At 49.1% G+C, this 26,032-nt stretch overlaps 2 protein-coding genes across 3 annotated transcripts; one reads left to right on the top strand and one right to left on the bottom strand.

Annotated features, from left to right (window-relative positions):
- Positions 1 to 783: 783 nt before the first annotated feature.
- On the bottom strand, positions 784 to 9,164 carry LOC120947696 (protein shifted-like). 2 transcript variants are annotated; one of them, XM_040363410.2, is made up of 7 exons: positions 7,089 to 9,164; positions 4,535 to 5,350; positions 4,193 to 4,336; positions 1,811 to 2,011; positions 1,611 to 1,706; positions 1,331 to 1,534; positions 784 to 1,244 (listed from the first exon to the last, which is right to left on the bottom strand). In XM_040363410.2, the coding sequence occupies exons 2-7, from the start codon at positions 4,956 to 4,958 to the stop codon at positions 1,153 to 1,155; spliced, it is 1,161 nt and encodes a 386-aa protein (XP_040219344.1). In that variant the 5' UTR covers positions 4,959 to 5,350; positions 7,089 to 9,164; the 3' UTR covers positions 784 to 1,152. The 2 variants fall into 2 exon arrangements, with proteins under 2 accessions (XP_040219344.1, XP_040219254.1); XM_040363320.2 differs by having other exon boundaries at positions 4,151 to 4,336; positions 7,089 to 9,161.
- Positions 9,165 to 10,673: 1,509 nt separating this feature from the next.
- Positions 10,674 to 17,812, top strand: LOC120953190 (rab11 family-interacting protein 1). Its single transcript, XM_040372939.2, has 4 exons — positions 10,674 to 11,803; positions 15,178 to 15,322; positions 15,395 to 17,017; positions 17,096 to 17,812. The coding sequence occupies exons 1-4, from the start codon at positions 11,773 to 11,775 to the stop codon at positions 17,100 to 17,102; spliced, it is 1,806 nt and encodes a 601-aa protein (XP_040228873.2). The 5' UTR covers positions 10,674 to 11,772; the 3' UTR covers positions 17,103 to 17,812.
- Positions 17,813 to 26,032: the final 8,220 nt, after the last annotated feature.

Here is a 26,032-nt window from a genome sequence, read left to right as displayed (position 1 = left end):
GACAGCATCCTTGGGCCGACCGTCTGAGACTGATTGACATCGGTTTACTCCGACTCCCGTTATTTCCGGTCGATTCCAACTCCGGACGAATCTGATTCTAGTCGACACCGACTCTGGATAACTCCGATCTCGTATGACTCCGACTCCAGACGACTCCAGACGACTCTGACCAACGAAGAATTCGAACGACTCCAACCCCAGACAACTCCGGAAGATTCCGGACGGCTACGGATAATTATGGTGTACGTTCCGGAGTCGGTTCTGAAATTTTCGAATTCGGAACGGAGTTGACACCGGATTTTTGCCAACTTTATTCATCAGTTGTGGAGACCCACGGTCTACACAAATGACCCCTAAAACAATACGCCGTGGGACTATGCTGCTTTAGAACTCAAATCTCAAATAAGAGCAAGAGAAGATCTCTGGATCTTAAGAACGATAATTTGGAGCGTCGTTCATAGGCACTATAGAACGAAATTGTTATGGAATTGCCTGGGAGAACATTTTTAGATGTTTGTTATGAGTCGAAAGCAAAGATATTTCGGAAAATTTAATTTAAACGAGTCCTACGAATCTTCCGATACCTTAAAACCTAATATGCCGGGAAGCACAACGATTCGTAAATGATTTCAGCCATTCCAATTTACAAAGAAGAAGGTTCCAATGTCAATGATAGCATATCCAGAGCCTCATCGGCTAGTAATAGGACTGCTAAGGACGTGGTCAGGTTCATAACTTTTCTCCAAAATTCTAGTCCGAGAGCATATAAAAAAAAACCAAATGTAGATGTATACACATTACCGAGCAGGGCGCGCGTCCCGGCGTCGCGCCCTACCCAGACAGGAATGCAGCAAATTACTTTATTATATCACCATTTGTTTCGCATATCGTATCCAACTAGTAAATTGTGCCCTTGTGGCTTCTGTTGCGCTTCTCCCGCTGGCAAGATATGGTGGAGCAACCCAGTGACACTGTGGCGGCGGCGGCGGCGACGCCCCGTATGGCTTCCTCCTGCTTCGACATTTTGTACACCTGGCCTGACTGAGGTGAGTAGTCGCGAGTGACTTGAATGACTTGTGCCAAAGTGCACACTACTAATCTCGCTGTCACGTGAAACCCTTTGCGACGTCGAGCCCAAAAGGGATGTTTGCTCTATTTCTTTGGAAGTCTTGCTGGACCACCCCCGCCACCGCCCGTATCACCACCACCGCCGGCTCCGTTGGTGTTGCGGCGCTTCTTTTCGCCTATTTTGCGCAGGGAAACAGTTGGAAAAATGAAGGTGAAATCGGTTAGCTAGCGGTTCCACTGTTCGGCCTGGGAGCATACTTACGCTGATTGCACAGCCGCCCGTACCAGCCACTGTCGCAGGCGCACGTATGGTTGGGCTGGCAGAGTCCATGCTTGCACGGTCGCTTGCAGGTCGAGCGCTGCCGGCGCCCGATCTGGCAGTGGTCACCGCTCAGGCCCGGCTTGCACCGGCACTTGTTCACTCCCCGGCACTTGCCATCGTGCAGGCACGGTATGACGCACTTCGCTAAATTGGATGCATGCAGCTGGATTAATTCTTCGCTCCCAACAACCCCCCCCCCCCGGCAGCTCGCCACACTTACAGTACTCGCAGCGCAGCCCGTAGTAGCCCTTGGTGCATTCGCACTTGTCCTTCTGGATGCATTTGCCCCCGTTCTGACACTTTTCGGCACAGATGCCTGGCGAAGAAAGAGGGTTTGGGAAATGGGTAGGTTTGTGACGGATGCGTCCAGAGAGACAGAGAGAGAGAGAGAGAGTGTGTGTGCCAGTTTGGGTACATTACCTCCCTCGCAGTGCCGGCCCTGGTAGCCGGGCGGACAGGAGCAGGTGCCCGGTGCGGTACAGTTGCCGCCGTTCATGCACTGCGGGTAGCAGAGCGCCGTCTGGCAGTACTGGCCCATGTAGCCCTCCGGACACTGGCAGATCTTGTCCTCGTTGCAGACGCCCTTGTTTGCACACTTCTTGTCACACTCCGGGTCGGGTCCTTTAGGTGTGTGTGTGTTGTTTGAACGTTGATCGTAGGCGCAGGATCGTCCCGACGTTGGTTTTTACCATTTTTTGGGTATTTGTTTTCGGAGTTTTTTTTGTTGTTGCATAGTTTATATCGAAGGGAAGGGGGCACATACGTTTTGTGTGCGTGTGTGTATCGGTTTCGGTTTAAAATTTTCATTTAAATTTCATTTTTTTTTTGTTTCATGATGGAATGGGAGTTTGGGAAGGGATCCGGAAGTGGGAGGCAATGGAGGTGGAACGATAAACGAAGGGACATGATTGGTCGAAACAGCCACACGATCGCATACACGCATACAGGCATACGCGGAGAAAGGACACAATTGGCGCGCACCAAAAACAAAACCCAGAAGATGTAAGAAAAAAAAATCCCGGAAATCCAGCCAGTAAATTGCAACCAACAATAGGGTTGGGAGGGCACGATTGTTACGCCCACCGAGTGAGAGAGCCCACAGTGTTCCGAAAAAGAAGCGGGAATAAAAATTAAGAAAGTATTTTTCAAATAAACTCGGCAAAACACACAACGTTGGAAACAGAATAAAAATAATAAAACACAGAAAAAAAACAAAAGAACAAAAAAACAACAGAGAGATAGAGAGAGAGAGAGAGAGAAAAAAAAAGCAAAAAGCTATTGGAAGCTGTGACTGTGGGATTGTTGTGGCGGCTGATTGCGCGGGTTGTTATTTTGAGTTGCGTCGTAAGCGAAAAAAAAGCAACGGTAGCATCGCAGCCCTTTGCTACGAGCTGGGTGAAAAAATACTTCTTCTTCTTCTTCTTCTTCTGTTGTTACTACGTCTTCCACCCCCAACAACCATGCAAAGCTTGCTTTTGTACAAAACAAAAAGTCCCCTGAACAAAGCGTGTTGGAAAATAGAGGCAAGCACGTGCTTCCGGGTATTTCCGTACTCGAACTTTCCAAAATCCTTTCGAGTGTGTGGGTGTGTGTGCTACTTTTTTTTTTTAAAGAAAAATAGTTCCCTGGTAAATTTTGCATCCGATCGAATGGCCGGTATCACAATTGCCGAACAAAAAACTAAACATGCTGTTTATAAATGGCGCACAAATCCGAGTCTGGATATGGAAAGTCCGATCTTCCAAAAACAGGTCCCAGTCAGCATAGGAAGGGAGGGTGAGGTAGGAGGATCAAGCAGGCAGGATCAATTTGCAGCATTTGGTGTTGGATATTTTGAGCCAATAAAATTTATGTCTTTGCTGTTGTCAAATTTAACGATCAAACAATCATCGCTGACCGGTTTTTTAGGTCGACTCGTCATAAAAGCGTCATTAAAGTAATGCTGCAAAGTCACACAAGTGAAAGGGTTTATGGGGTCGGCAATAAATTTGCAATAAAAGTCGGTGGGATATAGCGGAATGCTCCAAACAGGCAATGGAGCTTATGGTGAAGAGCTCAAGCTTAGACCCCACAGAACCCCACACTTGGAAGTTGGATTTAAGGAAAGGGAATGCAAGCGAGGGATGCAAAAGGGTAGCCTGAAAGCGTGTGTGTGTGTGTGTGTACCACCATCATGCACTAACTCAGAGGGTAGAAGCGGTTGATCTGCTGCGGAAATGAAGGAAGAACCGGAAGGAATGGGATAAGGCTCAAACACTGGTTCATCAAGAACCTGAAGGATGTTGGGCGTGCATAAAACGGACAGGAATAGGTCTGGACAGTTGTCTAGAAACTCGCTGGAAACTCTGGAATGGTTCAAATGATTCCATCCCAATTCAGGATGTGCAACACGTTTCCCAGACATTGGAATGTTGGACTTTAGGGACTTTACCGATTCTAACTGGTATGTTCCCACGATTTGGGAATGGGACGGGAGCACACAGATCAACCAAGTAACCCGGGGTAGTATTTCGTGATCAGCATGGAAACGCAGGCGATCATCGCATTGTGATGTGAAGAGCGCAGTAGTTAGCAGGCCACAATTGATAAAAAGCGACAAGCAAGGAAGGGACATGGAACCAGTAGAGTAAGGTGGGAAAACGGGGTGGGGGGGGGGGGAGGAGGGGTATGATAGTGAGCGGGTCGGGATGGCGGGGAAACAAACATAATAGATAACAAATACAAATACAAAGGCAAATACGAGAAAAAGGCATACGCTACCTTGCGAAGAAGATGTTAGAGTAGAAGATCTTTCATACACACCTCTATGTGCACATTCCTTACGTAGTTTGATGCGGAGAGGCGTGCCGGGGACCGGTTTGCCTTTCCGCGTTTGGATCAGGAGTCCAATGCTGAACATTGCGATGCCCGATACATTACCGGAGCATGGCAGGATCACACTGAACTCTGCGCGCGTGGGATGGGTTTTTCGTGGAGGTTGACGGAGTTGGAGATCAAGAAGATAGGATGAAAAAAGTAGGAAGAAAGAGAGAGAGAGAGAAGCACAAATGAGCACGATTAGTTACTGTCTTAGGTGTATGTGTGTTTGTGTGCAAAGGGGGGGGTTCATTGACGCTACCTTGCGCCCTGGCGTGGTAGCCTTACCCTTGGCGTTCTTCGGCACGCGCCCGGACGTTTTGATCGAGATTGTCGGTGGCTTGAGGATGCTCTCGTCCACCGACATCAGCCGGTCGAAGTTGTAGTAGTACTTCTTCGAGCCCGCCTTCCACGTGAAGTTGACGCTGCTCACCTCGGACGGGATGACCGGCAGATACTGGCTGAAGTTCGGGTCGCGTATGTGCGGCGACACCCGCCCGTTGTCGATCGCGTAGATCTTCATCGCGACGCCGCTGAAGATCTTCACCTGCTGCTCGTTGATCCAGAGCGACAGGTCGTCCTCGTACGGGTCCTGGTAGGTGTAGTAGTACTCCTGGCGTGTCTGCACCACCGGCAGCAGCAGCGTGCAGACCAGCGCGACCAGCAGCAGCAGCGCCTGCTGATGCGCCTGACCGGTCGCTGTGTCAATCATTTGGTTTCGGATTGCGCCGGGGGTTCGTCGCCTGCAGACTAAGCGGGTGATTGCTGCTTATCTCGTTCTGTCGCTCTGCTGCTCGTTGGCTACTAGCGCTCTAGTGCTCTCTGGCAATATTTCTTATCTTTTGTTTTGTTTCTCCCGAACTTTCAGCTGCTGTCAAGATCAAGTTTGCTTTCCTTTTGCTTTGACTTAGCTATTTTTAACTGCTTTATCTTGTTCACCGATGTAGTGGGTAGGCGATGTGCTTTCTTGTTTGCTGTTAAACGGCTTTTCTTCTTCTCTTGCTCTCAAACTCATGTCTGCACTTTACATATCCATTAGTGACAACCTTACGCCTTCATCGAGAACAATTTCTTCTACACATCGCCGATTTCTTAGAAGACATGCTGTAGCGAAAAAAAAGCAAAACGAAGAAATGAAATCCATTAATCAAGTAGTTTGTAATTTGAATGAGGTTCAATAGTGATGACAGATGTTACACTAGTACCAATATTCACATAACAGATGCATTGGAACCTACAAGGGGAGCTATGTTAGGTTTTCATATATAGATTGTCGTATCTATAAGCCGGTCCAATTATGCGTTTAATTATATTAGACAAGCTTCTTGGCAGTTGCTACCGTTGGCAGCCAGTGAAGAATACAGAGCAATGTCAATATCTTCATATCGCTGACGTCCAATGAGGTCTTTAGCATGATAAGCCAAAAACTGAGGAAAGAATATCTAAAACATAGAAAGCTTTTCGGAAAATATTCTTTAAATCCCACGTATGTTTGTTATTTCAAGCAACTTCAATACGATAACGTCCGACTCCATACTCCATGCACAAGACAGGCCCTAATTTACGACCAGCTTGAATCGGTGCAAAGAAATATCTTTAGCGTCTTGTGGCGAGACGTGATGCAATCATTACAAAACAACCATTAAGCCATTAACGGAGGCAATCTCTTGGATTGCATTGAGCGGTATACGTTCCGGGCACGCTCCTCCCAGCTGCAACCGTGCCCGGAAGCGACGATTCCGGTTGCGTTCAATTCCACTCGACCGCATCTAGCGTTCTAGCGAGGCGTCGGTTTGTGGGTTTGTGGTGTCAATCCCGCCCAATGATCCACTTGCGTTGCATAGCGGCTGCGTCACGATGCCGGTTTCGGACCTAACCGAGACCCGGCGACGGTCAACCACTTTTTATTGCTCGTTAGAGATGGCTTTTGCACACTTTCGCTCTTCTTCCATGCGGCTTGTTGCTGCGGGTGTCCCAATGCGCTGCACCAAAGGGGGGGGGGGGGGGGGGATTTACCCGTAGGGCAGGGTAGCATCAGTAGAGAGTGAATTTATTACCCTAATAGCTTAATTCCCAAGTCACCCAGTCGCAAGGGGGGGGGGGGGGGGGGGGGGAGCAAGGGCTGCAGGAACTGCCCGCACACGGACGACCGCACGCCCATGCAGCTGCGACTTGGGCCAGCCACACACAGGTTCTGTTGTTGTGAAACTTTGTAAAGCAGTGGGATTGAGGCGAAGGAAAAACCCGTTTGAGACGGGAAACCAGGAAGGTTCTGTTTGCCTAGAGACATCCCGTGCACATGCTGGCTGGTTTGCGATCGATAACAGTAAGATCATAAACTTTGCACACAAACACACATACTCCCATGTACTCGCACACAAATATATTTACACACACACACACACACACACGAGCAAACAGCAAAATTGTCACTTTCAAACAACCGGAGAGTTCCGGTGGCCTTCGGCAATAAAAGAAATAAAACTGTGATGCAAGCGACGAACCCACCATTCCGCAAACAGCAATTTGCGTAATCGCATTAACGAGGCCCGCAAGCAATGGTAGAATCGAGGTAAGAAAATGAGGCGAACACTTTTTACACACATAAGTTTTCACACCGTTTCAATGGCCAAAGGCAAACAAAAGAGTGGCAATAGAAGGCGAAAAGGGTCAGATGTTGAAAACGAAGAACAACAAAAATAAGTAAATAAGAAAATAAACCGTCAGAAGGACACACACAAAAAAAGAAGCAGAGAAAGTAAGAAAAGTGCAGACAGCAACCGACCCCTAACATAAAACCCGAATTCTTCGCAACACCTCCGCTCCGTTTCGGGATACTTACTTTTGCAGCGGCAGAGCAAACCTGCGTGGGTCTTGGGTTCACAGGTAGAGGTGAGGCCTCCTCGGTGCAGCCTCACGGGGCAGGTAGACAGCAGTGTTGTTTGATAGCCGCTGGTCGCTCCCACAGATCTCCGCTGCCCAGGGACGATCTCCAGGGACGAGCAGGAGCAGCAGCAGCAGCAGTCGTGACGATCGGTTCTCCGGGGAGTCGTTCCAGCAGGTCGTCGTGGCTTTCCTCCGTTGCAAGTGGCTGGCGACTGGACACACAGCAACACAAACGACCAAATCCAACGATCAAAGCCCACCAAACAACCGAACAGAAAATAATAAAATCGGCACAACAGGCTGGCAGACTTCCTCTCGCCCAGACGGAAGAAGGTGTATTACGGGACTTCCAAAAAGGTGTTACTTCTCGACTTGTTCTGGGTGTATAGATATAAACGCTTTTTTGTTGTTGTTGTTGTTGTTGGATGCTTCTCCACTCTCTTTAATTGCCTCTGCACACTGGTCCCTTATCTCTCGCGTGTGTGTTTGTGTGCTGTGTGTGCAAGAACCCACCAAATATTGTGAGACCGTGTGTCTTCGCTAGCGGTGCTTGGTGCGAACCGCTGGGTCCTCCTTTAATCTCGCGATTTGAAAGAGGCAGTGCAGTGCGCGAAGGTTTATACAAGCGGGGGTGATACGAGCGTTGATGAAAAGTTTGCTCCTCCAAAATTAAAACACTTCCAACATTTTTTTGTTGTTATCTCCTCCTGCTGTCCTGGCCACTGCCGTATTGAACTGCGTGTACTGCGTGAGTGTGTGTGGGGATAGTTGCTAGCATCAGCGAGGGGTAGGTAGCCTTATTGCAACCGTCACCTTACACTTCAACCCCTTCAGTGCACGGGTCCGTCGGTCTGGTTGGGGGGTGGGCGTGAAGGTGCATTACATTTTTGTTGTCACTGCTCCAATTTGTCTAGCCTCGGACGCTCCAAGCACTCTCTCTCTCTCTCTCTCTATCACACACACACACAATCAATATAGGCACACGCACGTACGCACACTTCAGCGCATTTATGTAGCACAAATTTATGGAGACACACGAGCGACGCACAGCGAATTATGTTGCGATGCGATGCTGCCGATGCTGCATGGGCCGATTACACGATCGCACGGTTTTCGAAATCGAAGCTGGGCGCGTTTCGGGTCCCCAGTCCGGCTGATATGTGTGTCGGTGGCTGCTGAGGGCGCTATAAAACTGGCACGAGTGACGTCCGCTGCGTTGAGTATTTATTCCGGGCCGAGGCGCAACGCTGTCTTCTTATGCCCGTGTCTTCTTTCGATTCTGCCGAGGAGTGTGTGTGTGTGTGTGCGCGCAAGAGCAGACACGCGTGCGCGCTGGGATCGGGGCGGGCGGGCGATTTATATCTTGCTGCGTTCTGGAAAGCACCTTTCCGGACACTACGAGGGAACGGAGTAGCGATGCGCAGTGCCGCCGGGGATTTAAACGCATCGTGCGCGAGACAGAGACCACGTGCGCGAGAGAACACACGGGAGTAGACAGGAGAATAGATATAGTGAGATACACGGATAGAGAGAGAGAGAGAGAGAGAGAGAGAGAGAGAGAAATACAAAGAGAGCAAGAGTCGGTGCTCGTGTCGTTCGATCCGTCGTAAGCGGGAAGAGGAAGAAGGTTGATCTTCAACAGTGCGGTCAGCAATTTGTGTAGCACCCCGTCCCGCTCGTGGATGGTGATCGTTAGGGTGTCCTTGCTTACCTGGAATCGCTACCAGCCGCCGGTCACTGATGCAAACTTTCCTGCTGGCAAGCTCTAAGCATCAAAGCATCAAAGTTTAACGACTTCCAAAATGTAGCATTTCGCCACTTTGAGCAATGCTTTCCACGGCGTGGTGTTTGTTAAAGCTTTTGAAGAATTTAAATTTTCTCCGTTACCCATTTCAGTAATCCCGTGCTGGCCGGGTTGGGATATATTGCTGTACACGTGGAGATTAGGCCCGTTGCCCTTGGCAAAAGCGTACACGTATCCGCCCGGGTTGCTGTCTGAGCTGCAATAAAAGAACTGCAATAAAATCTTGTTAAAGCTTTTCCTCGATCAATGTTCAGACGGTGGCTATAATAAGAAGAAAATGAAAATAGCTTGCTAAAACAAAGGATAACAATGTGTATCTCATTATTCAACAGGTGAAAGAATGAATTTAAATACTGATCTTACAATGATGATTACGAGATTACAAGAAATCATCCATTGTAAGATTGGAATTCTTCGAAAAGCTTTCGTTGAGCGGATGTAAAGCTTTCAATACGGTTCCATGGTGCTGCAAGCTGTTCGGTACTGTGCATTAAAAAAAAAACCTAAATACGTTGCTTGACTTATCGTTTTAAATATTAATACGAAATTCTACTCTTTTTCCTAACGATCCACGATAACGATAGTAGGTTCGTTCGGTACTTTAAACAGAACGTTTGGAGCTAGGTTCAACTTTTCCAGTCTAGTAGGTTTGTCGGAACGGTAGATTCGGTCGAATCGGGAGACTTGATCAGAACTGCAGGTTCGGTCGAAACGGTCGGAACGATCAAGCAAACATACCGAACCTACCCGTTCCTTTTTAAGTTTTGGTGACATTTTCCTTTATTAGCTGCAAGGGCTGCGAACTAGGGATGGCAAATTTTGCAGGCTCCAAATGTATGTTACTGTTCGCAATACTGCTTTCATCTCTTCCAACCCAATCTACGATTTCGACTAAACCGTACCAACCGTTCCCATCGAACCTACCATTCCGATTTAAGCTACCGTTCCGACCGAACCTATCATTCCGACCGAACCTACCGTTCTTACCGAACCTATCGTTTCGACCGAACCTATCGTTTCGACCGAACCTACCGGTCCGAGCGAACCTACCGTTTCGACCGAACCTACCGTTTCAATCGTACCTTTCCATTTCCATCGAACCTATCGTTCCGACCGAGCCTACCGTTCTAACAAAACATACCGTTTCAATGGATCGAAACTACCGTTCCCATGGAACCTATCGTTCCGATTTACCCTACCGATCCGATCGTACCGATCAAATCTATCGTTCCAATTGAGCCTTCCATTCCAATTGTACCTACCATTCCGACCGAACCTTCCGTTTTCACCGAACCTATCGTTTCGACCGAATCTGCCGTTCCGACCGAACCTACCGCCCCGATCGAACCTACCGTTCCAATCGTACCTTTCCATTCCAATCAAACCTATCATTCCGACCGAACTTACCGTTCTAACAAAACATACCGTTTCAATTGAGGTTACCGTTCCAACCGAACTTTCCGTTCCGTCCGAATTTATCGTTCCAATCGAGCCCACCGTTCCGAACAAACCTACCATTCCGACAGTACCTACCGTTGCATCGATTCTAATAGGTTCAAACATGTCCATTAGATCCATTCCAAATGAATCCAACACTCCATTAGATCTGTTTGCACTCGTTTCCGTGTAGCAGCACCTTTATGCTTCGATATGTCCAAATCGCGGCAGAATTGAAGCAGCGCACGTAAACGTCGGTAGCCGGTCAACCGGGCCGCCCGAACAACCGGGGCAGATTAATGATCCCGGATAAACGAGGCCACACACTGTGCCAGATATTTCCTGGAGCTGGCCATTGTTTTTTTGTACCGAACGCCCGAGAGAGAGAGACATTGTTGTTGTGCCTTCTTGGTTGGGTTCACCGTACCTGTGTCGTGTAGTGTCCGTAGGCCGCGTAGTGAGTAGTGCGTTGCGTGTTTGTGTGACTGTGTGTGCCCATTGCGTGAATTAACATCACGCCCGTGTTCGCGCATTTTGAGTGTGTGTGTGTCTCCATTGCTGTGTTGTTAACCCATTTGTGATTTATAGTAACGGGGCAAAGGAAACCTCAATATCCCGAACGGTGTCTCCAAGTGACCAATCTTCCAGCCGTCCCAGTGGCGCCGCGAAGGAAACCGATAATCATTTCCATTCCCGAACCGTAGTGAGAGAGAGAGGGACAACACACACATATATATATATATATATTCAAAAGGAAGAAGAGTCTGTGATAGTAAACCGTCGAAAGTCAAGGCAAAACCCGAAAGCAACAATAGCATCCGCCTCCTTTGTGCTACTTGAATGAGCAAACACACATTTGCCTATTGCCTCCCCCCACGCACCTGTCTCCGTACGTGTTCGCTCGCGTCGCACACTCACATACGCACCCGGGTGTACACGGGCGGCACAGCGGTGGCGGCAGGCGTTGCGGCGGTCAGCCATTGCTGAGAAGGGAAAGAAAGTGACCGTTTCTTCTGCCTCTTCGTCATCGTCGTCGTCGTCGTCGGTTGGTGCTTCAATTTGCGTGCTTCTTTCTGCGGCTTCCGCGTCCTCCTAGAGCTTCGCTGCGCCCGCGATTTCTGTGCGCAGCCAACCAACCAGCCAGCCACCAACCGACCACCACCCCGCTCGGGGCACCCAAACGCACACACACACACACACACACCAATCAGCTGTTTCACCACGATCAGCATACCGGAGCGTCGGCAAAAAGGAAAAACCGGAGCGAACAATATCGTCCCTCCCCCCTCAGCGGGGTAGTAGTAGGACCCGCGTCGTGTACACCGTGTGCAGGGAAGGGGAGACCGGAGGCGGTTGGCATTAATTTCGAGCAAAAACATATTCGCTGCAGGCCCCCAAAATGTGGAGCCCGACGCACATTCAAGTGACAGGTAAGTCAGGCGTAACGGTAGCCAACCCAGTGGAAGGTAGGAGATTGAAAGGGGTGGTGAAGAGGGGGGGGGGGGGGGGTGAGGTGGTTGAACAAATAGAAGCGAAACTACATTAATAAATGCAACAGTTTTTAGAGTGGTGGAGCTGCCACAGCAGCAGCAGCAGCAGCAGCAGCAGCTGCGGGAGGAGGATGAGGAAGAAGAGGAGGAATGCGAGAAGGGGTGACGTTGGAGTGCTGGAAGAGGACGGCACTCGGAAGACGTATTGGAATGCGTTAATGTGGTGGACGGCCGGTACAACTCATCCACCGCCTGCAACCCCTTTCCTTCCCTCCCCTCCACCTCGTACATCGTTCTTTCGCCACCGATTGGTGACCAAGCCCGTTCCACCAACTAGTGATGGGAAAAATGAAGTTAGAAATATACAACATATACAAATAATCGACTCCAGAATTGGCTCCGGAATCGGCTCCGAAATCTACTTCGGAATCGGCTCCGGAATCAGTTCCGGATTCGGCTCCGGAATCGGCTTCGGGATCGACTCCGGAATCGATTTCGGAATCGGCTTCGGAATCGGTTCCGGAATTGACTTTGGAATCAGTTCCGGACTCGGCTTCAGAATCAGTTCCGGATTCGGCTCTGGAATCGGATTCGGAATTTACTTTCGAATCAGTTTCGGATTTGGCTCCGATATCGACTCCGGACTCAACTTGGGGATCAGCTTCGGAATCGGCTCCGGAATCGGCTCCGAGGTCCCACCACTAAATTCCATCCCCGCTGTGCGCGATTGTATTGCGGATGAATCATCCCTGCCCCGCTACACGCACGCACGCACGCACGGGCGGGGACGTACACACATACACAAGTGTGGCTGGAGCCGAAAAGCGCCCGCCCTGCGATGGACGGATGCGCTGGGCGGGGTGGATGTTGGGTGTGAATCATCTCAACAGCCACACTTCTCAAAGGCCCACCCTTATCTTGTACAACCCTCTCGCGTATGGGTTTTGGCATTATCGCTCACCTGCACTAACCATCCCGCCTTTGCGCACCTGAAGTCATGCCTCGAAGGCGAGAAGGCGAGGGCTGACGGCAAGTAAACACTTTAAAAAACGTTCGTTCGCCCGCTATGACTTGAACCCTCCCAGCTGGGGCCACAGTTTGTAGGTAGGAGATGCTTGGTGGCTGCGATTCCGCACCACACCTCTCCGGACGACAATGGTCAGGAATGTGCATTCACCCGCCCCCTTTTGGGCACACGCGTTGGGCGCAACGGGTCGTGAATGATTTGCGTAAATTTAATTGCAGTACTCGAGCAGTTGCACAGCGCCCTGTTCGATAAACTTTCGAGCTTACTTTGTGGCATCGTTCAAACTGGGTAATGGTTAAGCATTGAAGAATGTCTAAGGAGATGACAATACATTTGTTGCCTCTAAGTTTAACCCGCTAAGGCACCAATATTGGAGAGCGTGTCACAATGTTTGCACCTCACACGCACCTTTGTAGCTGTTGAAACGGCTCAAAAAATTCGTACAAAAATGTGAAACACATGTAGGACAAATTGAAGAGAAAAAAAATGGTTACAAAATGTTTCAAAAATGTATTTATCAACATTATTTGCCTTTGTACCTTTTGTGTGTAAAAAGCAGATATCGCTTTAGTAAAGGAATGAGAAAATATTTTTCGAAAAAAAAAGAAAAAAAAACTAAATTATCTCTTGTGGCACAAATCCGTCTCGGGGGAAGTAGGAAGCTTTTTTTGCTGTTTGTTTGCTGCGCCTACACGGTACACGCAGTTTATTAAACACGATTATGCACGGTGTTGTATGTAAAGCAGATTTTGCCTTTAACGCACCACCATTCTAGTTTGTTTGATTTTCTCCCTCTCTCTCTCTCTCTCTCTCCCCGAGCCGGCTCGGTTCGGTTTCCCGGGCCACAAATAGGAAAGGAAAGAGTAATGCCGAAACATGGGGATGGGGATTGGGGGCGGGAAAAGGGAAAGGGGGACGATTACTAATTAATTTAGGTTATGATTTGCACCGACGGGGAAACGGTGCGCCTGGAGATTGGTCGTTTGTTTCCACCGCAGGGCGGTGGTGGAGGTTGGGGGCGAATCTCTCACGGAACCTCCGGAACCAGTGTGCCGTCATTTTTAATTGTACGGTTCTTTTGTGTGTGTGTGTGCATTGGGTGCGATCGAAAGTTCGAGCTGTTGCGTGCAGTTTATTTTTGATCGATATTTTATTTAATGTGTTTAGGAATAAAATTTATTTTGGTAACAATAATGTTCGCATATTTCAAAAGGGCCGTTAGAGTTGTTTTTTTCCAAATATTGTTTTTAATAGTACAGGATCATTGAACTTTCATTGAATGCATCCATTACAAAAAAATGTAAATTATACTTCATCTAAACTAAATTTCAATGCTTCTACACCGGCACATAGCGATGAAGCGATACCGGGCAGATCCATCATCGTAGCACAACAGTTGCGGCCCGCCGTACCCAATCTACCTTAACTGGCCTCATTTTTATCTTGCTTCAAAGCGCACGAATTCGTTCCACTCGAATCTCCATCCCGCTGGTTGGTTTTATATGCACGCTGCCTCGCTAAGATTTATCAGGGAACTCTCTAGAAGCGGAAGAAGAAGGAAATAAAAATGGGGGAAAACGTTTCCCCCTTCACTTTGATCGGGAAACGCATGCAAAACTAACTCTATCAATGAGAAGCAAAATTATTTCTTTTTCCTTTAATTCGTTCACTTCGTTACAATAATTTGCTTTTTTTTTTGTTTCGCACTACGTTGCTTAAACTATCTTCAACCATCACCGTGAGCGCTTTTTTGATTCCATTTCGGTGGTTCAAGTTGCTTTTTTTTTGAGAAATAAACACATCACACAATCGTTTTTTTTCCCACACAGATTATTTGCCGTGAATAATAGCTAAGATTTTGGCTAAATACAGGGGTTTCCAGGTGTTCCCATAGTTGTGGGACACTTTATTGACTCTTTCTTATGGGAAAAGATCTGAAAGTAATGGGAATTGGACTGTATAATACATTTGTTGTCAAATCCAATAGGAATTTCCAAGAAGTCTGCCCAAAAAAGGCGCCATGGAGTCCAATTTCCATCATATGAAGTTCACTTCCCATAAGAAAGAGTTAAGGAAGCGTCCCACAACTATGAGAACCCCTGGAAAACCCTGTCCGAAAGAAGAGGAAAGAGGGGGGAGAGAGCAAATACTCTAAAATGAAGAGAGCGAGATTTTGGGGAAGAAATTTAATTTCAAGACTCAAAAAAGAAAAGAAAAACAGCGCACGCAGAAAGATTAATTTCCCACCTCTCATCCCACCTTTTTTTTTGCTTTGTTTTGTTTACAGTGCAACGCGCCAAAGGGCTGCTGATCAAGGGCAAGGGCGGCACGAACAACTGCTTCGTCATCATCGCGCTCGGCAAGGAGAAGTACCAAACCTCGATCAAACAGAAGGCGCCCGACTCGGTGATGTGGAATGAGGAATGCGAGCTGTAAGTGATAAGGCCCCGTGTGCGTGTTTGTGTACAACAGCATGTGAAACTGTATGCTCCCTTGCTTTGCAGGCAAATCCCGACGCAGGGCAACCAGGCCCAGCTGGTGCTGACCGCGCTGCACCACAACAGCGTCGGCATGGACGAGTTTCTCGGGCGCGTCGTGCTGCCGCTGAACGAGATGGAGGTGTACGAGCGGCCGCGCGCCCGCTGGTACAAGCTCGAGAGCAAGGACCGGGAGAAGAAGAAGGAGAAGGACCGGGGCGAGCTGGAGGTGCGCATCTCGTTCACGGTGAAGGCGGGCTCGCTGACCGACCTGAGCAAGAAGGAGAAGAGCAAGAGCTCGATCAGCAATCTCGCGTCGAGCGTGGGCGGCTCGCTGCTCAGCATCGGCGCGATCGAGAAGCGGAAAGGGCTGAAGAAGATCGCGAAATCGATCGGCTCGAAGATGCACATCTCGGGCATCGGCAAGAAGGAGGGCCGCAGAAAGGACGAGCGGGACGGTGGCGGCGGCGGGGACGATTCTTCCATGTACAGCGGCAGCTACTCGAGCCTGGCGGGCGTGGGCGGTGCCGGCAGTGCGACACCGTCGACCGCCTCGCTGCATCTGTCGTCGGGCGGGCGGCAGTCGAAGCAAACGTTCGGCGATGCGGACCCGGGCGTCATCAGCGAGGACGAAGACGAGTTCGTGCTGGACAACTTGTCGCACAAGAGCTCGAACGGGTCGCTGAATCTGCGGGCAAGCGCGCCGGCAGCGACGATGACGACCACGGCGGCGGCGGCGGCGGCCCCGTTTACAACGCCCAACACCAGCACCACCGACTGGTCGATGCGGGAGCGGGATGAGAGTGTGGCGGGCGAGACGCCGGCAGGCGAGAAGGTGGACGAGTGGGAGCAGAAGCTGTACGGGAAGCATCTCGACATTGGCAACACCGACTCGCTGAAGCGGCGCAGCTGGGAAAGCTCGCGCGTCATGCTGTCGGCCCGCCGGGAGGAGGTGGACCAGCCGGAGCAGGAGCAGGAGCAGCAGCAGCAGCAGCAGGGGAGCGTCGAGCCGGCGAAGGGCCGCTCGGTGACGGCACCGACCTCGCCCGAGCTGGAGGGCAAAGCGAACCGTGGCAGCGTGGCAGCGCCGGCGGCCGCCGTGCCGAAAGCGCTGCCCCGGGCCGGTTCGCAGGCGAGCGTGGGCCGGCAGTCGCCCGCGCCCGCGGACGGCAAGCCGGAGAAGGAGAGCTTCACCAAGAAGCTGAAACACTTCGTGAAGGAGCACCGGGGCGGCGGCCATCGGGCCGACTCGCTCGAGAATCTGTCGTCGACGGCGGGCGGTGCGATGATGGCGGGCGGCCACAAGAAGCACCACGGGTCGAAGCAGCACGGGTCGGGCGGCACCGCCGACCAGCGCATCATCATCGGGGGCGAGAACGGGGAGCAGATAGCGGCGGCGGCGGCCGCTGCCGCCGCCTCCCAGCGCCAGTCCAAGCTGGCCCAGGTGTCGCCGGAAACGCTCGCCAAGTACGAGGGCAAGTCGCGCGAGGAGGTGATCAAGATTGCGCACACGCTCGAGACGGAGGTGCACTACCAGAAGCAGAAGGTGAAGGAGCTCGAGGACTACCTCGACAGTCTGCTGCTGAAGGTGATGGAGTGCCACCCGAAGATACTGCAGAACCCGTACCAGAAGGCGGCACCGACGAAAAGGTAGGCCAGCCTCTTCGATGCCCTCCCCTTCGATAACTGTGCATTAATGCCGTTTGTTTTTGCTCCCCACGCCCACAGCGGATGAATCAGGTGACTTCCCGGTCGAGCTGAAGGAGGTACCGTTTCCCCCCCCCCCCCCATTGCGTCCCACCGGAAGGGAAAACGGCGCCATGCAAGCTGCAGGGCTGGCAACGGCGCGATGTGGCCGGTTGGGTGTCGTGGGGCGAACGGGGAATAGTATATGTATGTGTGTGAATTGTTTGTTTGAATTGTTTTTAGTTCCGGGACCAATCCATTCCAATCTTATGTACACCAAACCAAGCCCTCTGAAAGCATTTTTTTTGTTCGTTTGCATCGTTACAACGTGCAAAGTTGGCCCATCTCTTGCGGATACCACCTACTCCCCCTCCCTTCCCCATCCTTCCCGCGTCTCGCACGCACCACCACATGTGCCGATTGCGATTGTACGCGACTAGTTTAAAAAATATATATATATAAAAACGAAAAAAAAAATAGAGCCGGTACCGAACGATGATAGAACCTTTAGGAAGGATTTAAGCCGCCCGTGCGGGCGTATTTAAATTAATATGAAAGCGTATTTTTATACACCAACTAACTCAACACAGCAGAACGCGGAGCAACGTATCGCGATATTTGTGCGGGTGCGATCGACAGTGAGACCTGTTTTGACGTGTCTTCTACAGCATAATCACAGCGAATGATCTACTATATTATCTATTGTTATTAATAATATTATTTTTTTTTTACTATTAAATACGTGACGTGTAATACAGACATGCGTGCGTGTGTGTGTTTCGTGGATGTGCTAATGATTTCATGCAGCGAAAGAAAACTTAGTCTTGTAAGTCACAAAAAGCGTCCCTTACATTGCACAAAAATACTGTTTAAATCGTCCAAGGCATCCAGTGAAAGTCAAACAACGTTGCGCGAATTATTAACTACTTAAATAACACAGCCTTAACAACTTTTAAAGCAAAAAGTGAAAATTACTTTATCGGGTTTAATGGAAAAAAGGCTTAGAGAGAAGAAATAGAGCTCTTGTTGGACTGGATTCATCAGAGGGTCACAGGTGTTGGTATTTAAGCTGTTATCACACGAGATTGCTATGGTTCTTGTCTTGATCAATTGGGACGATTGACACGTGCAAAATGTTAGCTAAAATCGAAAGTTTGGAAGCTGTAAGGCTTAGGTGTAAATTAAACAGCCTAATTTATACATTTTTTCTCCATTTTTTTGTCATGTTATGATCGGCTCTCTCTACTTTGGTGGCGTCTAGCGGAAAACTAGAACAAAGTATATTTCAAAATTAAGCTTCTTGTTTCAGTTCTTTCGTTTTGCATCTTGGATTAGCCATTGATATTATTTTGACAAGAAAACTTGAAAACTTGAAGAAGGAAAACAATCCGGGACGAAATACAGCATGACCGTTTGGGTTGAATGTTGAGTTGCAAGTGTGTTTATTCAAACTAAAAACTTAACTCTATCTTACTTGATATGCGTCGTCAGATTGCGAGAGTTTATTTTACCTCGTTTCGCCGTTTTCATTTGTCCTTAGACACGTGTTCCCTTTTGCACATGCTTAATCCTATTGGTTTTAAGGGGCAATCGGTACTATAAGATTTACTCTCGGCGTTTTATGTCCTATGGCTTGCGTTGAAAGCGTTAGACCCAATTAGAGTTTTTACGCTTGTTACAGCATTGGTTTGACTGATCCTGTATTTTGTGTCGATCGGTGCATCTTTTTTTCCGAGCATACCACACTTTTGTAGGCAAAATTCAACCGAAGCACTTACTTTGTTGTGCATTACCACTTGCATTTCTTTTTAGAAGTGAACTTTAAGCTTCAATTTGATACTATCGTCGTTTCGTTGGATTAGATTTCCACGGATAACGCTATGGATATTGAATTAGAGACCAACAGTTTGTGCAATGAAAATGTTATTAAAACCGAACAAAAGGAAAACCGATTTTTATTTTTTTTATTGATTTTGTTTGTTTAAAGCACGAGAATTTTGGTTTGTTTGACGGCTATCATGTTCAGACGCACTGTATCGCAGCGCCATCTGTGAGCCGCTAGTGCAACATAATTTCTGGACGATCGCGGACAAAGATTTAGCTACACAATGCAGCGACACAAGCATGTTCTTGCAGTGCCACTCTGCCCAACCCCTCTGTCCTGCGCTCTTCCCCCCCCCCCCCCCTTCATTCCATTTTCCAGGCTGCAGCCTGTTCTTGGCAGGCAACCGGTTGCGTCAACAACCTTCTCTTTCCCCTGCGATAGTTTTTTTTCTTCTAAACCTCCCTTCAGCAAGGGAAGATGCTCCCCCGGCCCAAGAAGAACACTCCTCTTTCCCCCCCCCCCTCTCCCCTCGCTTGTATACGAGTGCGTGCAGTCGTAACCGAGGCAAATCGTTCGGCTTGTCGCGAGAGCTACCGGCCAAACAGACGAGCATTTAAACGCGCTAACGACCAATAACAACAATGTTTTTTTTTTCTTTCTTACTTGGACATTCCCAACCCCCGTCCCCTCCCTTCCGCACACTTGCACTTTGCGTACGTGACGGTGTGTGTGTGTGCGTGTGTATGTGCATGCGTCAACGGTGACTAACGGGACATTGGCAACACACGAACATCAGCTCGCGACATCAATCCGCGCAAAATCTTCTAGCGGGGTGGTGATGGTGGGTGTCAATTGGGGAGGGAGGGGGGGGGTGGTTTGGAGGGTTGAGTTCTGTTTATCCTCCCCTGTGTGCACATCCCTCGGCTACGGTACGGCGTTGGTCGATGGTTGAGGTCACTCTCCAGCAGTGCCCTGCCAATGTCTGAACAACGCAACGATGGCCCTGGTGTGACATCAGACGGCCACGCTGGTGGCAAAAGCGGGAAGGCGGGGCGCGACGGGAAGGTGCCAATGTACGATACGGAACACTTAGATACGTGTTCCGTGAGCTCATAAACATTGCGTGGAATCTCATAACTTACTACACAACGTACCCGCAAGCCTGCTGGTAGAAGCAGTTTAGGGAGTGTACTACGTGTACCGTTTAGGCCCTAAAAAAAAGGCAAACTCTGCGCAATTGGAGCACTTCAGGCAATGCAAGGCACGTGATCTGTGAGCTCCAGAGATTCAGCTAAAGATTCCAGTTGGAATTTGTCAAGATTAGACCAACACGTGACGTTTATTGCGCAATAGCACAACATCAACGTGCGTAAATCAAATTACAAAGCAACGACGGATGGTTTTGCGTTCGTTTGATCCGATCGAATCGAACGTGAACCACCACCACCACCCCTAAAATTGGAGTTCGGACCAGCTCGTCCACCCCCTGCCGCTCTCCCGAGCACTGCAGGTCATCGAACCCTGGCGAACAGTGGCGCTGTTTTCGTTCTCGTGTGATGGCGCATTCTTCAGGCCCCCATCAGCCAGCCACCTATCCCAACGGATACTCAGTGTTTGGCTGGTGTGATGTGTTACTTTTTGGCCTTAGAGCTACCTTTCTCTCTTGCTCTCTCTCTCTCTCTCTCTCTCTCTCTCTCTCTCTCTCTATCGCTTTCTTGCATCCAGAAGCTCGGCAAAGGAAAGTGTAATGCGCAAAAAGGCCCCACCATCCTGCCGTTTTGGAGATGGGCCTAGAAAATTGCGTTGAAAAACATGGGAAAACAGTTAGCGAGCACACCGGGGTTGTTGTTGTGTTGCAAAGGGATGTAACGCTGCGCCGTCCAGCCCAGGATACTGCGCAGAACGTTCCGGAATGGTGACAGGATGGGACAACAACAAACAATCGCTCGAAACAGATGCAGGACAGCGAAGGTCGAAGGCCCAAAAGGCCGGGCCTGTCCCACATACCGAACGCCATAACAGTGACGTTTGTAAAAGAGGGGGAAAAAAAGATTGTCAAGAAATGGGCCACAGGCGCGACGAAGAGGAAAATGAAGAGCCGAAAATAAAATAATCAAAATATAAAACCCCCACCCAGCACACACACACACACACACACACACGGGTTGGTTCAGGCATTTCTCCATCCTCACAAAAATAACAACACCCACCATCCCCAACCCACTACCACCCCTAGCAAACATACGCCCCCAAATGCTCACGGTCAGGTTATCCCGGGGGGATCACTTTTTCGTAAGCAAATTATAAAAGCTTACTCCGCCTGCCTTACTCCCGTTCCTTTCAGCACGCCCCACGCCTTGCCCATTTTAAGGTTTTCGTAGTGTTCTCGTAATGTAAACAAATTTGAGCGCATAAGAGAAAAACAACAACAACCCGGGGAAGGCTGAAAGCAAACAAAAAAACCCCTTTTGGGCATGTAGGAAAGGCGAGACAAAACGTGGAAATAGTAAAAAAAGGGAAGGGAGAAGAAGAAGGGAAAACAAGCAAGGCTTAAAAGAGGCGAAGAAAATGGACAGAAAAGACTAGAAAAGCTTAACAAAACGCAATGAAAGAGAGGAAAAAGATAAAGAGAGAGAGAGATAGAGAAAGAGAGAAGGTAACAGAAGAAGGTAACAGCAAACGAACATGTTCCGAGCGGCCGACGAGCGGTCGAAAAACAGGAATAAAACAGTAACAGAACAGAACGGAAGTTCGGAGCGGAGCGGTGTGAATCCCGTTGGTGGAAGTGAGGGGAGGCTCACCCCTATGACGGGGAGGAAAGAGGGGGGGGGGGAGGGGGGTATGTGAAAAAGTGGCAGCAAAACAAGGTACACAAACAAAAAAAACTGGAAATAAAAACCAGAATCCAGTCAACTGCGCGCTGGGGAGATGGGGAGAATTCTTGTCCACTTCCACCATCAGCGCCTCCTGGGGGAAGATTCGTCGGAATTGAAGAATCTGCTTCCCCTGTTGAGTTTTGCCCTTTCCGCCCCTCGCGCCCTCCAACTCCCCCGTTTGAAGTAAAAACTGGGAAATAAACCTGAAGAAATGTAGTCAACCGATCCGGGGGGAAAGTGGGAAGCTTCGTGTGAGTGTGTTTGTGTTAGAATATTCACACAAGCGCACAGCAGCACCAGCAACAACAGCGGGCGGGCAACAAAATAAACCATCGCAAGCGACGAACCCTGAGTGCAAAAAAAAAAAAAAAACTCGCACGGCCAAAATGGTGGCGCTGGCAATAAAAATGGTAAATAAGTAATTAATTTCCTGCAAGGTAGGCCCGCAGTAACATTAAAATATGACAATCTTGGACTCGCTTCATTATAATAGTGCTTTAGTTTTGTTTTGCTGTTGAACACACACACACAGAGACACAAAAACGTGCAGGTAAAAAAAACGAATAAAATGGTTGACTCTAAGGTGCAGAACAGAGGGTGCGTAAGGAATATTGAAATGACGAGGGGTGGCGGGAGGATGAGTGAGAACGAAACGCAAACACACGGAGGCGAAGAATCTTGATTGACAAGTTGGGCTCTCGCGGCGCTCTTCGATTGTAACGGTATATGATTTCATTTTCAAACGAACTCGGTGAACTGGTTGATGAAGAATGCCCTGCGTCGCCGCACGGTCCGAACAACTTCTTGGACGTGGGGGGGGGGGGGGGGGGTAGGGAGAGGATGGTGGGCGTTGGGAGATGTGTGGAAGAGAACGGGCCCGGGTAGAACGCACACACACACGCGTGATGAAGCTGAGGTGCGCGACTGACTGACTGAGCGTCCCCGTGGGCCAGGCACAAAATGGTTTCGCCCGCTCCCCGGGGTCTAATTGAATTCTTGGACGAACACTACTAGAAACTGTTTCGGTGGTGACTAACGCCTCCCCTTCACCACCATTCCCTTTCCTTTGAGGTGAGTGAGCTGGTCGAAGGCTACGCAATTGGCACAGATTCATATGACGACGATTTCGGCGTGGCGCTGTAACCTACTTCCGCTCAATATCGTCCTTAGCTGAGCAGTCACCATGACTGGATGCACTATACCCTCTGGGTCGTTCAACTTGGGGCATATATACGATAAGTAGCTTAAGATCCTGTTACTCTGAGACCGAGGGTTCTGTGGGATTCCGATCAAATGGGAACTTCCAAGATGTTATCCAACATCCAATTACAATGTGTTCAATCAGATACCTTGTGAAGATTGGATCTGAGCTGAAGATCGCATCCACTTGAAGTATCTCTTAGTGCAAAAGATGTCCATGAGAAGATGTCTGATCAAGCTGCTAGTTTGTTTGTTGTTGATGTAATTTCCAATGTCAGTTGCCGTCTTGTTCAAGCATCTTTCCAGTCAACGTCGTCTTCTCCGCTATAAATAGCTATTCTATTTTATTGCTAGAGATTGCTAGAGACTGGTCGATGCATCTATGCCAGTTGAACTCAGACTTGAATTCATTTCGGAACAGAATACTGCTCAATCTTACTGTAATCTTTGCCAGGATCTGTACTTACGCTCAATCTCAGTATTACCTCAACTTCAATTTCTGGCCAAACAATTTTTGTGATTAGTTGGACATTTGAACATACGATCGTTGAAGACTCAAAGCTCTCCAGACTGGGATTTGCGTGAATTTTGGATCAGAAATGTTTGAAGACGCATACGTTGCATGATTCGGAAGCTAACCTTCGAATAGTTTACAAACTTTTCTACATTCTTCAGCAAAACATCGCAAAATTGGGGAGCTCCAGAGACGCACCCGTAGTTCCAGAAGTTCCAGCCATTTTGGGCCATTGAGGAGGAGAAATTAGAGAACGGTCTGAAAGTGCCTCCACCATCCACAAACACACAGCGTAATTCCCCTAACCACCCGGATCGGGTCCGGGCGCATGTGTGTGGATGTGGAGGTAACAAACCTATGCTGATGCTAAGCTCGAACCAACACACGCAAACACGCATACACCAAAACCACCAGCACATCAATCCGGTCGCATTCTCTCGGCCCCGTTCTTGGGTACCGCTCCTGCGGTCCCGCCGCAACTACGCAGGGTACAGGTTCTAGGCAGGTTCTTGGCGATGATCCACCGTGGCAAGCGGAGAAGAAGCGCAGGAAGAAGAGAAAGAAGAAGACCCTGCTCAGATGTCCGAACCTCCGGTTTGCCTCCACCTTCCGTCTCCATCGCCGCTGTTGCTGTTGCTGTATAACTGTAGTCTCCTCACCTGTGTACGTCGTGCCCCTGCAAGACACCGAACGTTCTTGTCCTTCCTGCCCCAATGTATCTTCCTTCGGCCCCGTTCTGTTGCTGTTGCCTTCTATGTGCTGGAGCGGGACGAGGGCCTAGGTAGCTCTCGTTCTACCTGGAGCAAGATTCCATTTTTGTTCCTTCCTGGCTGGAAACCCTGGAGCCGTAAAGTGAATAAGCCGTGTGTCCTCTACCGATCCTCTAATCCTTCGCAACCCGTCCTATTTATCTCTCTTTCTCTCATTCTCTCTCTCTCTCTCTCTCCTCTCTATCTCTCTATCTTATTTTCGTGTTCTATCCCACCAGCATGGGCAATCGTTGATTTGCTTTCTGTTCTGTGTTCCCTGCTCCTCCACTTTCCACGTAAGCAAAAATCGAGCAGCTCCACGCTTTGCTGAAGATGTGCCGGGATAGCACGAACTGCCCATTGGGAAGTGGGTATGTGTGTATGTGTGTGTGTGTGTCCGCGTGTAAATTAGTGTAAAAAGAAGGGTAGAACCCCCCGTAACCATAAGAACACTTCTTCTGGCTAGCTTCTGCGCGACTTTACAGTAACAGTGTGTTTGCGTGCCTGGGATCGGGAGCATAATGGGGGGACTGAATGGGCGGACCTGACGGGCAGGCGGCGTCAGCTCTCCGCAGTTGATGCTCCGTGATTTTTGCCGCAAGCCTGCTAGCGTTATATTTTGTGTGGTTCGTTCTTTCGTATTCGTGCTCCGTTCACCTCGATGTCTGCCTGCGATGACTTTGAAGCAGTCTCGACGGCGAATATCGAAAAGTTCTTACACAAACAGGCGTGCTTTGCTGCTCGCTTCAGTACATTATTTGATGGAATAGAAGTTAGATTCATTCATAATAGTACAAGTTGTTCTAGGTTCAAGCATTTTCTGATGTTTTTGTGCTACGTGTTATGTTAAGAGCTTACGTTAAATGTCACAGAATCATGGTTGCGTGTGGGAAAGTGCATGTATTAGCAATACATTTAGACTTCTCATATATAGAGACATTATTTATACACTTATTAATACACTCTCCACACCTACCTGTACGCCAGTCACTGCATTAAATAATAACAATTCTTCCTAACATCAAGCACTCAAGGAGTTCGTCGCTTCAGCCTTCCTGTCCATCATCGTTGATCGAATTATTCGGCTTACTGTCATGCGTTTGTCACACGACCCCACGTCACTAGTCCACTTCACTCCTTCAGAACGGCAGAGCTCGGAGCCGTGCCCCGCCCATCATCCCTGCCCCACGAGCGGATGACGCATAGCTTCTGGAAATGAAATTAGAAAGTTAACCAAGCCGAATCGTCCGAAAAGCTATTATCTTCCCACAAAAAAAAATATAAATAAAAGCCCCACTTGAAGAACACCAAAGAAGGAACGTGCAGACGGTCCATAAAACGAAAGAATTAAGGAAGGAAGCGGAGAAAAAGGGAACGAGAAGAAGAAACCGAACTGCGCTAGAAACTGCGCTGCTCAAAACATTCTCATACTGCCGGCTGCCCGGTTGCCCGAGAACCTTTGCCGAACCGAACGATCGAAGAGGGGACCGGGTTCGTCGCCGTCGTACGCATTCAAGTTTTTTAGTGTTCGTATTCAGCAAACGGGCAGCCCGTGGTCCCGGTGGCCGGCGGTTTGTCCCACATTTCCAACCGTACGCATCCAGGAAGGAGGAGAAAGCGGGGGCGGTGTTGATTAAAATTCTAAAAATAACGTCCGGCACAGATCGGGCAAGAGCGCAAGCAGCCGAGCCAACCGAATAAAGGGAGAAGAAAAAAAAGGCCATCGCTTATGTTGCGGGGGACGGGGGGAAGAATGCACGAAAATGACAGTTCTTGGGCGGCATGTGTGTGTGTGGGTGTGTGTGTGTGTGTGTG

The sequence above is a fragment of the Anopheles coluzzii genome, chromosome X, assembly GCF_943734685.1.
Source record: "Anopheles coluzzii chromosome X, AcolN3, whole genome shotgun sequence".
NCBI classification, from domain to species: domain Eukaryota; kingdom Metazoa; phylum Arthropoda; class Insecta; order Diptera; family Culicidae; genus Anopheles; species Anopheles coluzzii.
This window is presented reverse-complemented; position numbering and strand designations above follow the sequence as displayed.